Raw genomic sequence first — 15,564 nt, forward strand, 5'->3', positions numbered from 1 at the left:
ATAACAGCGTACTTGTATGAAAGGCAGTCTCGGTAAATATACCGAGACTGCCTTTCATACAAGTACGCTGTTCCTGACTCTTACGCTCCAGCCATTACCACACAAATACCAGCAGGTGGCGTAGTTTAATTGAGAACACCTAACACTCTGGTAAATCCTAGACTGTGCAGATGAAGACAGCAGAAATGTTCACAACGTTAAACGATAAAACGATATAAACAAACATTCATTTGTTTTACGACGTTAAACTAATGAAACGATTCACAATCAGTACTCACGTCGTGACCGTCCTCCATCACGGCGACAAATGCTGCTGCTGTCTTTAGGTGACAAACACCAGCAACCAGTCGGTGGGTCCTGAGAGCTCTGAACACACTCATACTACTGCATCTGGGCCACAATTGCGCATTTTGGTGATTACTCATTGTGGGAGGTGACGCAGGGCCCTGAGAGCGCAGCTCCTCTGACAGGTGAGCGACCAAATATTTGTTGGAAAACAGTAGAAAGTGCTTTTTACACTACTTTGCCCAAGTTGAAAAGTTTTCTATTAGCAAGGTTTTCAGCAGTTTTTTTTTTTTTTTTTTAAATGAACGGACTTTTCTATGAAGTGAACGCATTTTAAATGTCCATACCACTGGCCATCATGTTTTTAGGAAAACTGTGATCACTGTTAAAATGTGAATCCGGGGTGGCGCCAGTGCCGCACACTTTGAGAAACACTAGCATAGAGGATGGTTGTAATCCAGATTGTCCGGCAGGCAAGCGTCATCTTTCTCATCATGTCTTTACTTGTCAATTGATAATGAACAGAGATTTCATTTTAGTTTGAAAATAGTCTGAATTAAATTAACCTGAACTGAAATTAATTGAACTGAACTTGAATTAAATTGATTTGAAATTAAATGAAGAGAACTAAATTAACTGAACTGAAACAAATTATACTGAATTGAACTGAAGCTAATTGAACTGAACTGACCTGAACTGATTTTAACAGAATATCTCTTCTGCACTTCAAATAACTCCAAGTACTTAACTGGCTGATCATATCGGCCATGATGATGTGTTACTCAGGTTCTACTGAATTCTATCTGTACCTTAGACACCTGTACCTACTGGGACTGTAATGCACACCAAGCTGGTAAGTCATATCACATATTGAACTCTGCCATCTAGATCTATGGAGAAACAGATGGACTGCACCTTGGAAAAAGTGTGGGTGGAAAAGCCTATCTGTCCCTGTATGTGTGTTTGTGAAGGGTCCTATTGGTGCCAGCATGTGTGTTGGCGTGTGTGCTCACGTAGGTGCTACTGTCGGATCTTGGCTTTGGCCTTGAAGTAAAGTTGTGTGTGTGTGTGTGTGTGTGTCGTGGGCTGGTGAGTGGGTGTGCATCGTGAGAGCACTGCTGTGCCTTCTTCTTCTGGGGACCAGATGGTGACGGAGCAGGTTGTTCCACTCGACTGTTTCTGACATCATCACTCAAAGACAAAGCAAGAGAAAAAAGAGAAATAGAAATAGACTGTTGATTTCATATATATGTATATATATAGGGGTGCGCGATATGACGATATTTGATCGTGAAGGATTAGAATGTGTAGACCAGGGGCGGTTTTCATCCCAGGCCACATAAGCATTATGTTGGCCCTCAACGGGCCAGCTGTAATTGTAAGACTGTATAAATAGAACGACTCCTTAACATATTAGTCAATAGTTGTCTCTGCATTTGATTATTATTTATTTTATTTAAATATTGTGCATGCTTTTAGCTAAAAATAAAATATATGTAGCATGGCTCCAGACTGACTTTTCCAATGGTAGCACTGGTGTTACCAACTTTTGTTGTTGGTTGCACCAGTTAATGAGTTTGCTGTAGGTTCAGCATTGCCACAGCTATTAATGCACCATGCAGATGATGAATAGTTGTTTTTGCATAACTTAGTTATGTTGCAATGATTTTCAGTGATACAAGACTTGATATTTGTAAAATGTTTTAATCTGAAAATATATTTATTTTGTCACCAGTCCTCTTCTGATATCACTCATTAACTGGACACAGGCTAAACAATTGCTGAACATGCATATGCATTGATGGTACATTTTACTGATGTTCCTTAAAAGCCTCACGTGCTGCTTGGGACTAACCTGGTGGCTGCTCCTCTGACAGGTGAGTGACCAAACATTTGTTGGAAAACAGTGCAACGCGTGTTCTACACAAATTTGCCCAAGTTAAAAAGTTTTTGCAAGCAGAGTTTTTGATGAACGGACTGGCCATCATGTTTATTGTCAAACCTGTGATTGCTGTTAAAATTTGAATCTTGCAGATTGAATGTGGGGCTACTTTTTCTTCCTAACTGACTCAGTCGAGTTCAGCCTGCCTGCACCTGAACACTTTGATCATCAGGTGTGTCGGACCTCTCCCTCTCTCATCTCGCTGTGCGTGTGTGTGTGTTAACATAATTGGCTATATATTGTTTTTTCATTGGAACACGGCAGCAGCGAAACTGACAGTTTTACCCGTCAGGCAGAGAGAGATTGAATCAATGAGGAAGAAATATGACTATTTCCAACCACAATAACTGGAGCAGTGGCTGCCTGTGCCGACGGAAGGAACCAGATCAGCCTGATGATCACCGTTCACTCACACAATGTGACAACGTGAAACTTTAACTCGCACATGCTTAAAAATGGTCACATGCGAGAACATTTTGCTCGCAGTCTGGAGCCCTGTGTAGGCACATTGCTGTGTTGTTATGACATAAATTATAACATAATATTACGTTATATCAGGTAAATCCTATTAATTTATCAGATTAGGAATCACACATCTCTCGCGCGTCTTGAGTTTGACACACATGGTGTTAACGATCTGCCAAAGTGAGGAGATCGTATGGATTGTTTAGGTCACATTCTGTAAATTGCAGTTCTATGCTGATGCACCGACACACCAGATGTATTACGTCGCCTACCTGACCGACCAATCATAGCGAATAACGGGCAGTGATGCAATTTCTTACCTGCCTCCTTGTTTGTGTGTACCGGTAGCTGCATGGAGAGCCATGGCTGGAAGCCAAACGGAGGAGTTGGTCGCAAAAAAAACCTCCACTTCCACTATATAGAATTGTTTTGCTTTTCCCCAAATTGTCTATCCCAGATGTTCATTCCACAAAACTTACACCCGAGAGACTTTGCTGAACATCAGGGCAGTAAACGTCGCTAAAATTGAGGCAGTCAGCTGTGATTTGGACATACTACACCAACACGGAGTCCAATCGGAGATTACGCCGGCAGTTATTCGAGAGAGAAGGAAGTGCAAATGGTACGAACGTAAACAAAAGAGGAGGAGGAGAGCCGGGATCCATGCTAGGCTAAAGGCTAACCCGTCCAGACCAGCAGGACCGTCCTCCTACTATCCAATGTCCACTCCCTCGATAACAAGCTGGACGAGCTCCGTTTGCTGAGAGAAACCTTCAGAGAGTTGAGGGACTGCTGTGTGTTTGCTTTAACAGAATCTTGGCTCCATGATAACATTCAGATGGACTACAGCTGGAGGGGATGACATTTTTCCGAGCAGACAGACAGGCAGCTAGCTCTGGGCAGCATCTGCAGCTTCACCATCGTCACACCATCGTCACACCATCGTGTCTGTCTTTGTGTCCCTGAAGAGTTGCCAGGACCTGGAGAGATTCGCCATGTTCTAGTGATGGTGGCGCGCATGGACGCAGCCGCCCCTTCAGGAGACAGCGAGAGTGTGCTACCCCCTACTGAGGAGAATTAAGAAAACAGTTTAAGTTGGTTCCTTGTATGACATACCTGATAGAGAGCACATGGTGCCTGCATGTTCAGACCTCACTGCCTAAGCCAATGCTTGATGTTGCCTTGGACAAGAATCGTCCAGAAGTGTTTATTCTATGTTTTGTAATATGTAAGATGTCATATATTAGTTATCAGAATTAGACCTTTGTGTCGATAATTTTGGTAACGCAACTTCTCTATCGTTTTTCTGTGTAGTTTTACAAGACTGAAAAGGAAAGCAAATTAATGGAAGAAAAATGCATCAGTTGCTACAGTCGTGAGAAAAGCATGCCTTGTGACTTCCTATGTAAGCTAACTGTCTAGCTTGGACAAAACAGAAGCGTCTAAGTGAGGGCAGTATAGTAAAAGGATGAGTGTGCAGCAGGCATAATCAACAGACAACACGGCAGCGCAGTGAGTCTACAATCGAGGACACAGTACCAGCCAGCTCTTTAGCAGCAGAATGAAGGCGAAGAAGAGCAGCAAGAGGCTAATGCGACCACTGCTGTTTCTGAATGTGCTAAATCTCGTTCAAAGTCAGTGTATTCACAGTCATCAAAACAATCAAGTCAAGCGTCCACAGCCAGTTCTGCAGCGGCAACAGCTCGCGCAAAGGCAGAAGCCGCCCGTGCTCAACTTGCCTATGTAGAAAAAGAAGTTAGCATTACTAGGCAACAGGCTGAGCTTGAAGCAAATTTACATGTTTTAAAAAGCCAGAAAGCTGTTGCCACTGCTACAGCTGAAGCAGCTGCGTATGAAGATGATGAAGCAACCAGTCAAAGTGGTGTGAGTCATGACATGCTACAGCTGTCTTTTAGTCCAATTCAGCGAACCACAGAATATGTACAGAAACATTCAGAGACATTTTTCAGCAACATCCCAGCCAATAGTGTGGCCCAGGGCAGCCTTCATGATTTCCAAGACACTCAGCAAGCCCTCAAAGAGAGCCTTCATCTGAAACGCAGGGCGTGCAAGATATAACAAAGTATATCATTCGTTGGGAAATGTTAAGTGCAGGTCTCCTGAAATTTGATGATCGCCTCAACCTTACAGCCAGGGAAGAACTAGACTTGTTAACAAAATGGCTTGGTTCTGAATCCTCAGAACAAGCTAAGAGGATTCGCGCTGTGCATGTGTTCAACCCAACAGCAGCTTTGAGCCTAGTTTGGCAGCAACGGAAAGAATGTTGTGGGTCACCAGAAGTAGTTGAGGAAGCTTTGTTGCAAAAACTGGAAGATTTTCCCAAATTAACGAACAAAGACAATAACAAACTAAGAGAGCTGGGTGACATTCTGCAAGAAATAGTGTGCTAAAGAAGAAGGATATTTGCCAGGCTTGAGTTGCGGATCAACACAGCATGTAGCAAAAGACTGCAAAGAGACAACTAAATGTATGGAGTGTGGCAGTGAAAACCACATCTCAGCACTACATCCTGGTCCTCCTCCCATTCCAAAAGAAATCAAAGAACTTGAGAGACATGATGGCAGGGAGGAAAAAGAAATTGCGAACACTCCAATTACATCTAAATGCACAGAAATCTGTAGAGATGCTTAATGGTCTGCACTTATATATCGCCTTTTTCTACCTTAGCAGTACCCAAGGCGCTTTACAATGGGTTTCGCATTCACCCATTCACGCACGCATTCACACACCAATGGTGACAGAGCTGACATGCAAGGCGCTAATCTGCCATTGCAACTTGGGGTTCAGTGTCTTGCCACCAACCTTGCCCTCAGTGGACAACCCGCTCTACCACCTGAGCCACAGCCGCGCTGATGCAGACAACCCATGTCCATGCTCAAAAATCAGCCCTGTGATAGTGTATCCTACAGGAAAAAAAGAGGAAGCAAGAAAAATGTATGCAGTGCTTGATGAGCAGAGTAATAAGTCACTGGCCAAATCTGAAATTTTTCGTCTCTTAAACATCACAGCTCTAGCAGATTCGTACACATTGAAAACATGCTCTGGTGTGACAACAAATGTAGGCAGAAGAGGCACAGACTTTATGATTGAGTCACAGGATGGCAAAATACGTGTTAGGATGGTATGTTTGTGTTGTGTTTTTGCTTGTTTCTCTGCCTTGGTGTTTGGTGGGTGTGTTTTTCCTGTTCTCCCTGCAGGCTGGGCGGAGCCGACCGGAATGAGACAATCAAGCGTTGACAGCTGCGGCACATCTTCTCATCAGCAGCCAGCCGTACAAATACGGGCAGCTCACAGACCTTCAGTGCCAGATGATTGTGATTCCTCACCGTGGTACAGTCAGGCTGCTTAGCAGCAACCTCTCGTGAAGCATCAAGCTAAGTCTACTGTTTTCGAGCGTCTCAAGTACATGGTTTTTCTCCTCTGTATCTCCAGCGTCTCGTCTCAGCTCCAGCTCCAGTGTTTCTCCCCACACGCCTGCCGCTTCTTCTCCCTCGAGCACACATCACGGGAACACACAGCCACGAGCACCTTCACCCGACGGATCTCCGTTCGAGCACCTTCACAGGGAAGAACTTCACGGGAAACGGATTTGCACCAGCACCGCTCCTGAAGCACCGCACCTCCACCTACCACCTGGGATCTCCACCACGACACCCCCACTGGATTCCTCCACCAGGACACCCTCACCTTCCCCCTCCCTTGTTAAATAAATCTTTTCCTTTAACTTCTTCTCCTGCCTCCCTTTTTCGTTGGGTCCGCCCGCACAGATTCTGAGACTTGGGCCGTCACAGAATCATCTGGCCCTAACAATGGACCCTGCGAACCCCAGCACCGTCAAGGAGGCCCTGAACGCACAAGGTATTCTGTTGGGAAAACATGACCAGCTTCTTCAAGGACTGATGGACGCCCTACAGAATCTCCCCCACAACGTTCAGGGTATTGCACTAGACGGGATAGCCACCCCCGACCCTGGACCCTCACCCGATGTCTCCGTGAGTACTCCTTCCGAAACCGCTCCCTCTTCTCGTTCCTGTCGTGAACCGAAAGTACCCAGTCCCGAGCCCTACGCCGGAGAGCCCGGTTCTTGTAGCCGATTTTTGTTAAATTGCCAGCTTGTGTTCGATTTACAGCCATTAAGCTATCCTTCTGATAAAGCTAAATTAGCCTTCTGTATAAACTTGTTGCGTGGACAGGCAGCTCAGTGGGCCACCGCCTTGTGGCAAAACAAATCCACCTTGTAAAGCTCTTATGATGCTTTCACCACTGAGCTCCGTCGGATTTTCGATCACTCGGTTAAGGGTCGTGAAGCTCTTAACCGACTGTTTGATCTAAGACAAGGTTCGCAATCAGTGGCTAGTTTTTCCATCTTGTTTCGCATTTTAGCGGCTGAAAGCGGATGGGACGAACCCGCCTTAATGACTTTGTTTTCGCGTAATTTATCAGAGGAATTGAAGGATGAGTTAGCTTCACGGGACACCCCTAGCTCGTTGGAGGCGTTAATTTCATTAGCAATAAGGATTGATAATCGTTTAAGGGAACGCAGAAGAGAGAGAGCGGCTAGGGGTAGGAGACTCACTTTTCCCCCAGCTTTTGTCCCCAAACCTGTATCGACGTCTGCCAGCAGCCCCGACCGGACACCGGCCGCCACGTCAGAGGAGCCCATGCAGTTGGGAAGAACCCGCCTGACTCCAGCGGAACGACAGAGGCAGATGCTAGGTTCTCTGTGCCTATACTGTGGACAAGCCGGTCACTACGCAGCAAGATGCCCAGAGACGTCAAACGGTCGGGCTCATCAGTGACCAAGAGCCCTCTGGTGAGCCAAGTTTTCCCTGTCTCGAGCTCTTCCTCGCGGGGTTCTATGCCCGCTACCCTCTATGTTTCATCTTGAGTTTTTCCAGTGCATGTTATGATTGATTCCGGGGCTGATGATAATTTCATTGACTCTACTTTTGCTCAACAAATTAACGCCCCTGTGATGGTTCAGGATTCTCCCCGTGTGATAAATGCTTTAGATGGAAGAGTATTAGCCAAAGTTTCCCACCGCACTGCACCTCTAACTCATTATTTCAGGAAACCACCGTGAAAACATACAGTTTCTTGTCATCTCTTCTCCGTTGGCCCCAGTGGTGCTGGGACTTCCCTGGTTACAACAGCACAACCCCCAGCTAAACTGGACCTCGTTTACCATCACGGGGTGGAGTACAGCATGTCACGCCCACTGCTTACGATCCGCATCCCCGGAGACAGGATCGGAGACACCCCAATTACCTCCTCCGGATCTCAAGTCCGTCCCTCCCGAGTACCACGACTTGGCCTTGGTTTTCAGCAAGGAGAAAGCTCGTTCTCTCCCACCGCATCACCCCTATGACTGCGCCATGGATCTCCATCCAGGAGCAGCCCTGCCAGCCAGCAGGTTGTACAAATTGTCACTGTCGGAAAAATCATCTATGGAGACCTACATCAACGAGTCGCTGGCGGCTGGGATCATCCGTCCTTCATCCTCCCCGCTGGGAGCAGGTTTTTTCTTTGTAGAGAAAAAAGACAACACTCTGCGCCACTGTATTGATTACCAAGGGCTTAATGACATCACCATTAAAAACTGCACTCCGCTCCCTCTCATAGACCCATCATTTGAACCACTCTGTCATGCTCAAGTATTCACCAAGTTAGATCTTCGCAACGCATACCATTTAGTCCGCATACGTGAGGGAGATGAATGGAAAACTGCTTTTAACACCCCGTTAGGACATTTTGAGTATTTGGTTTTGCCTTTCGGTCTCACAAACGCTCCTGCAGTTTTTCAGGCTATGATGAACGATGTTTTTCGCGATATGATAAATCACTTTGTGTTTATCTATCTTGATGACATCCTCATTTTTTCCCGTGACCATAGAGAACATCAGCAACATGTGCGACTGGTTCTGCAACGGTTATTGGAAAACCAACTCTATGTTAAACCTGAAAAATGTGAGTTCCACGTCCCCTCAGTCAGTTTTCTAGGATACGTCATCGCTCAAGGTCAGCTCCAGCCGGATCCAGCTAAGATCCAGGCAGCAGTGACTGGCCCACTCCAGCTTCCCGAAAAGAGCTACAGCGATTTTTGGGTTTTGCTAATTTCTACAGAAGATTCATCCGAGATTATAGCAAAGTTGTTGTTCCCCTCACGAATCTAACTTCCTCCAAAGTGCCATTTGAATGGACACCAGAAGCCGATGAATCATTCTCTGCTCTAAAAAAACTGTTTACTAGCGCTCCCGTTCTCCGAATCCCGGATCCGGCCCTCCAGTTCGTGGTGGAGGTGGATGCGTCCGACACAGGAGTGGGAGCGGTGCTGTCGCAGCAAAACCCTGACACTCTGAACCTGCATCCTTGTGCTTTCTTTTCTCGTCGTCTAAGCCCCGCTGAAAGGAATTATGATGTTGGCAACCGTGAGTTGCTAGCGGTGATTTTGGCTCTCCAGGAGTGGAGACATTGGCTGGAGGGAACCACGCAGCCTTTCCTTATCTGGACCGACCACAAGAACCTCTCATACCTCCGATCAGCTCGCCGTCTCAACCCCCGCCAAGCCCGGTGGGCCCTGTTCCTCAGTCGTTTCAACTACACCCTTTCCTATCGTCCCGGTTCCCGCAATACGAAACCAGATTCCCTCTCTCGAGCCAACTCAGTTTCCCCCTCATCTCCGGAAGAACCCCAGGAAAGGAGCACCATCATCCCAGCCTCTTGTGTAGTTGGAGCCGCGTCTTGGGAGATTGAGTCCAGGGTGCGGGAGGCCCTCAGGGATCATCCTGACCCTGGGCAGGGGCCTCCAAACCGGCTTTTTGTTCCCCCTGCCGTCCGTTCTCCCGTCCTGCAGTGGGGACACTCCTCAAAGCTGGCGTGCCACCCCGGGGTTCGTCGGACCCTCCTTTTCCTGCGTCAGCGGTTTTGGTGGCTCGAGACACACAGGAGTTTGTGGCCACATGCACCACCTGCGCTCGAGGGAAATCCGTCCACCAACCTCCGGCCGGATTACTGCGGCCGTTGCCTGTTCCAAGCCGCCCCTGGTCACATATAGCGTTGGACTTTGTGACGGGACTTCCCCCCTCGGCAGGTAACACTGTTATATTGACTATTGTTGACCGTTTCTCTAAAGCCGTTCCCTATGTGCCATTACCTAAACTCCCCTCAGCTCTAGAGACAGCTGATCTCCTAACACAGCATGTTTTTAGACTACACGGCATCCCTATTGACATTGTGTCGGACCAAGGACCACAGTTCGCATCACAGGTTTGGTCCGCTTTCTGCAAAGCGGTGGGGGCCACGGCCAGCCTCTCCTCAGGTTATCATCCCCAAACTAACGGTTAGACAGAACGAGCCAACCAGAACCTGGAAGCTGCGCTCCGCTGTGTGGCGGCTCATCATCCGGTCTCCTGGAGTTCCTGTCTGCCGTGGATCGAATATGCACACAACTCTCTCTCCAGCTCTGCGTCAGGTATGTCCCCTTTCATGGCTTGTTACGGTTATCAGCCCCCCCTTTTTCCTGAGCAGGAAGAGGAGGTGGCCGTTCCCTCCGTGGGAGAACACATCCGCAGGATGCGTGATGTGTGGCGGAACGTCAGAGCTGCACTGACGCGCTCAGCAGAGCAAAACAAGAGACTGGCAGATCTTCATCGCTCCCCGGCACCAAAGTATAAGGTCGGTCAAAAGGTTTGGCTTTCGACTCGGGACCTGCCATTACAAACTGAATCTCGCAAGCTTTCTCCCCGCTATGTTGGTTCCTTTGTGATCGATAAGGTCATTAATCCCTCTGTTGTCCGCTTGGTGCTCCCTGCAGCAATGAAGATTCACCCAAATTTCATGTCTCCCTGTTGAAACCAGTGTCTTCCAGTGACCTCAGCCCTCCGGCCGTGCCCCCTCCGCCCCCCCGGCTCATCGATGACCACCCGGCCTACACAGTTTCTCGGATTTTGGACGTTAGGCCGAAGGGCCGGGGTTTTCAATACCTGGTCGATTGGGAGGGGTACGGTCCGGAGGAGCGTACTTGGATCTCCCGCCGTCTGACACCCCCACAAGCCTGGTCGGACGCCGGGAGACGTCCGTTGAGGGGGGGGTACTGTTAGGATGGTATGTTTGTGTTGTGTTTTTGCTTGTTTCTCTGCCTTGGTGTATGGTGGGCGTGTTTTTCCTGTTCTCCCTGCAGGCTGGGCGGAGCCGACCTGAATGAGACAATCAAGCGTTGACAGCTGCAGCACATCAACTCATCAGCAGCCAGCCATACAAATACGGGCAGCTCACAGACCTTCAGCGCCAGATGATTGTGATTCCTCACCGTGGTACAGTCAGGCCGCTTAGCAGCAACCTCTCGTGAAGCATCAAGCTAAGTCTACTGTTTTCGAGCGTCTCAAGTACATGGTTTTTCTCCTCTGTATCTCCAGCGTCTCGTCTCAGCTCCAGCTCCAGTGTTTCTCCCCACACGCCTGCCGCTTCTTCTCCCTCGAGCACACATCACGGGAACACACAGCCACGAGCACCTTCACCCGACGGATCTCCGTTCGAGCACCTTCACAGGGAAGAACTTCACGGGAAACGGATTCGCACCAGCACCGCTCCTGAAGCACCGCACCTCCACCTACCACCTGGGATCTCCACCACGACACCCCCACTGGATTCCTCCACCAGGACACCCTCACCTTCCCCCTCCCTTGTTAAATAAATCTTTTCCTTTAACCTCTTCTCCTGCCTCCCTTTTTCGTTGGGTCCGCCCACACAGATTCTGAGACTCGGGTCGTCACAATACGTCTTCCTCTCCCAAGTTTAATCGAATGTGACATGATTCCAGATGACCACAGAGAAATTCCATCTCCAGACGTGGCATGTCCTCACCCACACTTACAGCATATTGCGGACAACATTCCACCTGTGGACCCGGATGCTCCCATCCTCCTGCTATTAGGTCAGGATATACTGCAATTACACAAGGTGAGAGAGCAGATAAACGGACCTCACAGCGCTCCGTATGCACAGCGCCTAGACTTGGGTTGGGTCATTGTCTGTGAAGCCTGCCTAGGACCAGCTCATAAGTCAACAAGTGTCAGTGTTTTGAGAACGCACGCACTCAATAATGGCCACTCATCTTTTCTTAGCCCATGTCCAAACAAAATCCAGGTAAAGGAAGATTTCAATCACCATCTCATGCCGTCTCTTTTAAGCCATTTCCCAGGTAGTTATTCTGAGGAAGAACATGCTGCGGGGAATGCAGATGGATGAGGATGTGCAATTTTTCTGAGGTGGAATGATGATGACAAGCTCGCACTCTCTATGGATGATCAAGCTTTTCTTAAAATCACCATCACCAGCACCATTGCCATTTCACTCACCCAGGCAGCGCCTTCCAAGCAACAGGGACCAAACTCTGAAGCGTCTTTTTTGCCTACACAAAACGTTGGACAGGAAACCTGACATGAAGAAGCAGTACATTGACTTCATCCAGAAACTGCTGAACAATGACCATGCAGAACCTGCTCCTCCCATTGACAAGAATCAAGAGTACTGGTACTTGCTGTCATTCGGTGACAGCCAAGGGTGAGAAAGAACATGGCTTTGAGGCCAAGCAGTTTGTGGAAAGACGTTTTTATGTTGACGACTGACTAGCTTTAGCACCCACTCATGAAGCAGCCATCGACATCTTGTTAAGAGCTCAAAAGATGTTAGCAGAGTCAAATCTGACAAGATAGCCACAATATGATGGAAGCGTTCCAGCTGGCGAACTAGCCAAAGACTTCAAAGATTTGGACTTCAGAGTGGATGATCTTTCCTTACAGCGCAGCTTAGGAGTTTTATGGAACTTAAAAACAGATAGTTTCTCTTTCCATGTATGCATAGAGGAAAAGCAATACACTCGCAGAGGAGTTTTGGCAACTGTCAACAGTCTGTACGACCCTTTAGGCTTTGTGGCACCTATAACAATGTAAGGAAAAGCCCTGCTCTGTGAACTCACAACTGAGCAAAAAGGTTGGCATGAACCACTTGCTCCAGAAAAGAAAGAGGAATGGAACAACTGGAAAGAATCTTTGAAACTTCTTCAACATCTTCATATACCCAGATGCTATGTTCCAGTCTCAGTTTCCACTGCACAGAAAAAAGAACTGTACATTTTTTCTGACGCATCTACGATGGCAATTGGAACTGTGGCTTACTTATGAGCAATTAGTGATGATGGACAATGTTGTGTGGGATTTATCATGGACAAATCCAAACTAGCTCTTAGGCCTGCTCACACTATTACACATTTAGAGCTATGTGCAGCTGTCCTTGCTTTGGAGGTGTATGACCTGTTGAGAGACGAGCTTGACATAGATGTGGATGCTGTGAAGTTCTGCACTGACAGCAAGATAGTACTGGGGTACATATGTAACAGCACCAGGAGGTCCTACACATATGTTGCCAACCAAGTAACTTGCATCCGGAAGTCTACACATCACCCTGCAGATATTGCAACTAGGCCCACACAACCTGGCTTACTGGACCATCATCCCTAACGTATTCCGATATCAAGCCATCACAATCAGACATCTTTGCTCTGGTAGACCCTGAGGCAGATGCAGAGATGCAACCTGATGTCACATCTCTGCTTACCAAAATCCCAGAGCAATGGTTCAAGTCACACCGTTTTGAAAGATTTTCTCACTGGATGACCCTGTGTCCTACCATGGCATCGCTCATTCATGTTGGAGCATTGTTTAGGAAAAGCGATCACAACAAAAGCCTTGGTTGGAAGTGTTACAGTCAGCCAAACACTGTAAGTGAACTTGATAAAACAAAGTCTTTAATCATTTCTACTTTGCAGCGTGAAGCCTTCAAGGAGGAACAAAAATGTTTCGAGATAAAGTGAGCTTTACTAAAACAAAGTTCACTTGCAAAGCTCAATCCCATTATGGATGATAATGGGTTACGAAGGGTCGGAGGTCGCCTGACACAAGCAAATCTCACAAAGGAGGAGAAGCATTCAGTCATTATACCTCACAACCACCACATTGCAACTCTTTTGGTAAGATACTACCATGAGAAGGTAGCACACCAAGGCTGTCATACCTCTGAAGGAGCAATAAGAGCTGCAGGATTTTGGATTGTTAGGATTAAACGTCTGGTCTCATCTGTGATTTACAAGTGTGTCACCTGTCGAAGGCTAAGAGGATCCCTGCAAATCCAAAAGATGGCTGATTTGCCAACGAACAGACTCTCAACTATGCCACCCTTCATCTGTGTTGGCCTTGATGTGTTTGGCCCATGGAATGTTGTGACACGACGCACAAGGGGAGGCAGTGCAGATAGCAAAAGGTGGGCTTTGCTTTTTACTTGCATGGCAACAAGAGCTGTTCACATAGAGCTTGTTGAATCGATGTCCACATCAAGCTTCATTAATGCACTAAGAAGATCTTTCTCTGTTCATGGACCATCAAGACTTCAGACAGGGGAACCAATTTTATTGGCGCCTGTAAGGACCTGTGCATTGATCACATGGACTCTACACTAAACAACTACCTTCAAGAAAATTCCTGCACATGGCAGTTTAACCCCCCACTTTCATCACACATGGGTGGTTCATGGGAAAGGCTCATTGGTGTAGCAAGATGGATACTGGATGCAATTCTTCTGCAGTCACCTCGCATTCAACTTACACGTGAAGTGTTAAACACCTTAATGGCAGAAGTGATGGCAATTATTCATGCTAGACCTTTGGTGCCACTGTCCACTGATGCAGACATGCCGACTGTCCTTATGGCAGCCATGATTTTGACTCGAAAGTCAAATGCTCTGTCAGCACCCTCTAGCAATTCTGATCCAGCAGAGCTTCACACAAAACAGTGGAAACAGGTCCAGTGTCTTGCAGACACATTTTGGAAGCGATAGAGGGAGAATACCTTGCCTCTCTCCAGAGTCGCAGAAAATGGACTGAGAATAAGCCCAACATCAAGGTTGGAGATGTTGTTTTGCTTAAGGATAACCAAACTCACAGTAATGACTGGCCTGTGAGACTTGTTGTTAAGACAATTCCCAGCAGTGATTACACAATTCGCAAGGCAAGTAAGGAAGTATGGACAGCAAAAGAAGGGACTGTGAAAGTGTTCTTAAGACCCATCTCAGAGATGGTTGTTCTCTTACCAGAGGGACAGTAAATAAAGGACTGTGTGAGGGTTATGGACTTGTTTTTAGATGTGTGTTTTTTGGATTCCTGTTTTGTGTGTTTGGCTGGCGTGTTTTTCACTTTCAGGCTGGGCGGGGCCAATCAGAGGAGGACGCTCTCGCACTGGCACAGCTGCGGCTGTAGAAGCAGGGATGTGTTCTCAATGTTCAGTAGGGGTAGTGGGTGTGTTTGGATGTGTGTGTGTGTGGGCGGAGCTGTTTGTCTGTGGGTGTGTGACTGACCGTGTGATTGCATAACAGGTACCACCTGCACCTACCTGTGAACTTTGTTTGCTTGTTACAGAGAGAGGGAGAGGTAGGGTGCCATATTTTCTGTTGACCACAAAAGCTTTTTTCTACCGCAAAAGCTATCTCCTATCATAGCATATAAGTTCATTATTGCACATGTAATTTTTATTGAAAGGGTGAAAATAAATAGCCTTAACTGCAGTAAAGGCTTCATGTCTCTTCCTTGGGATTAGCGTGTTGGACAGAGCCCTTTTTTCTCCTCTCAGTGACTAATTTAGTCTTGATAGTCACGTTACATTGTCAACAGAAAAGGTTACAGATCCGAAACTTACCTTCTTATGCTTCGCTGGAGTTGTGCACTGGACCACTCAACCACTTTGGATGTTGACTGTGAGTAAATTTGAATGAAAGGAAGGCGCACCACAACCCATGGTATGTGA

At 47.2% G+C, this 15,564-nt stretch overlaps 1 protein-coding gene across 1 annotated transcript; it reads left to right on the forward strand.

The window, feature by feature from the left end:
- The first annotated feature begins 6,522 nt into the window (after positions 1-6,522).
- Positions 6,523-10,932, forward strand: LOC103376501 (retrotransposon Gag like 1). Its single transcript, XM_008306887.1, is given in 7 exon segments — positions 6,523-6,705; positions 7,338-7,526; positions 7,957-8,770; positions 8,773-9,602; positions 10,241-10,380; positions 10,527-10,712; positions 10,893-10,932. Coding segments are annotated over 7 exon segments (2,382 nt in total).
- The last annotated feature ends 4,632 nt before the right edge of the window (positions 10,933-15,564 follow it).

This window comes from Stegastes partitus, unplaced genomic scaffold (assembly GCF_000690725.1).
Source record: "Stegastes partitus isolate 25-593 unplaced genomic scaffold, Stegastes_partitus-1.0.2 Scaffold48, whole genome shotgun sequence".
Classification (NCBI taxonomy): Eukaryota; Metazoa; Chordata; class Actinopteri; family Pomacentridae; genus Stegastes; species Stegastes partitus.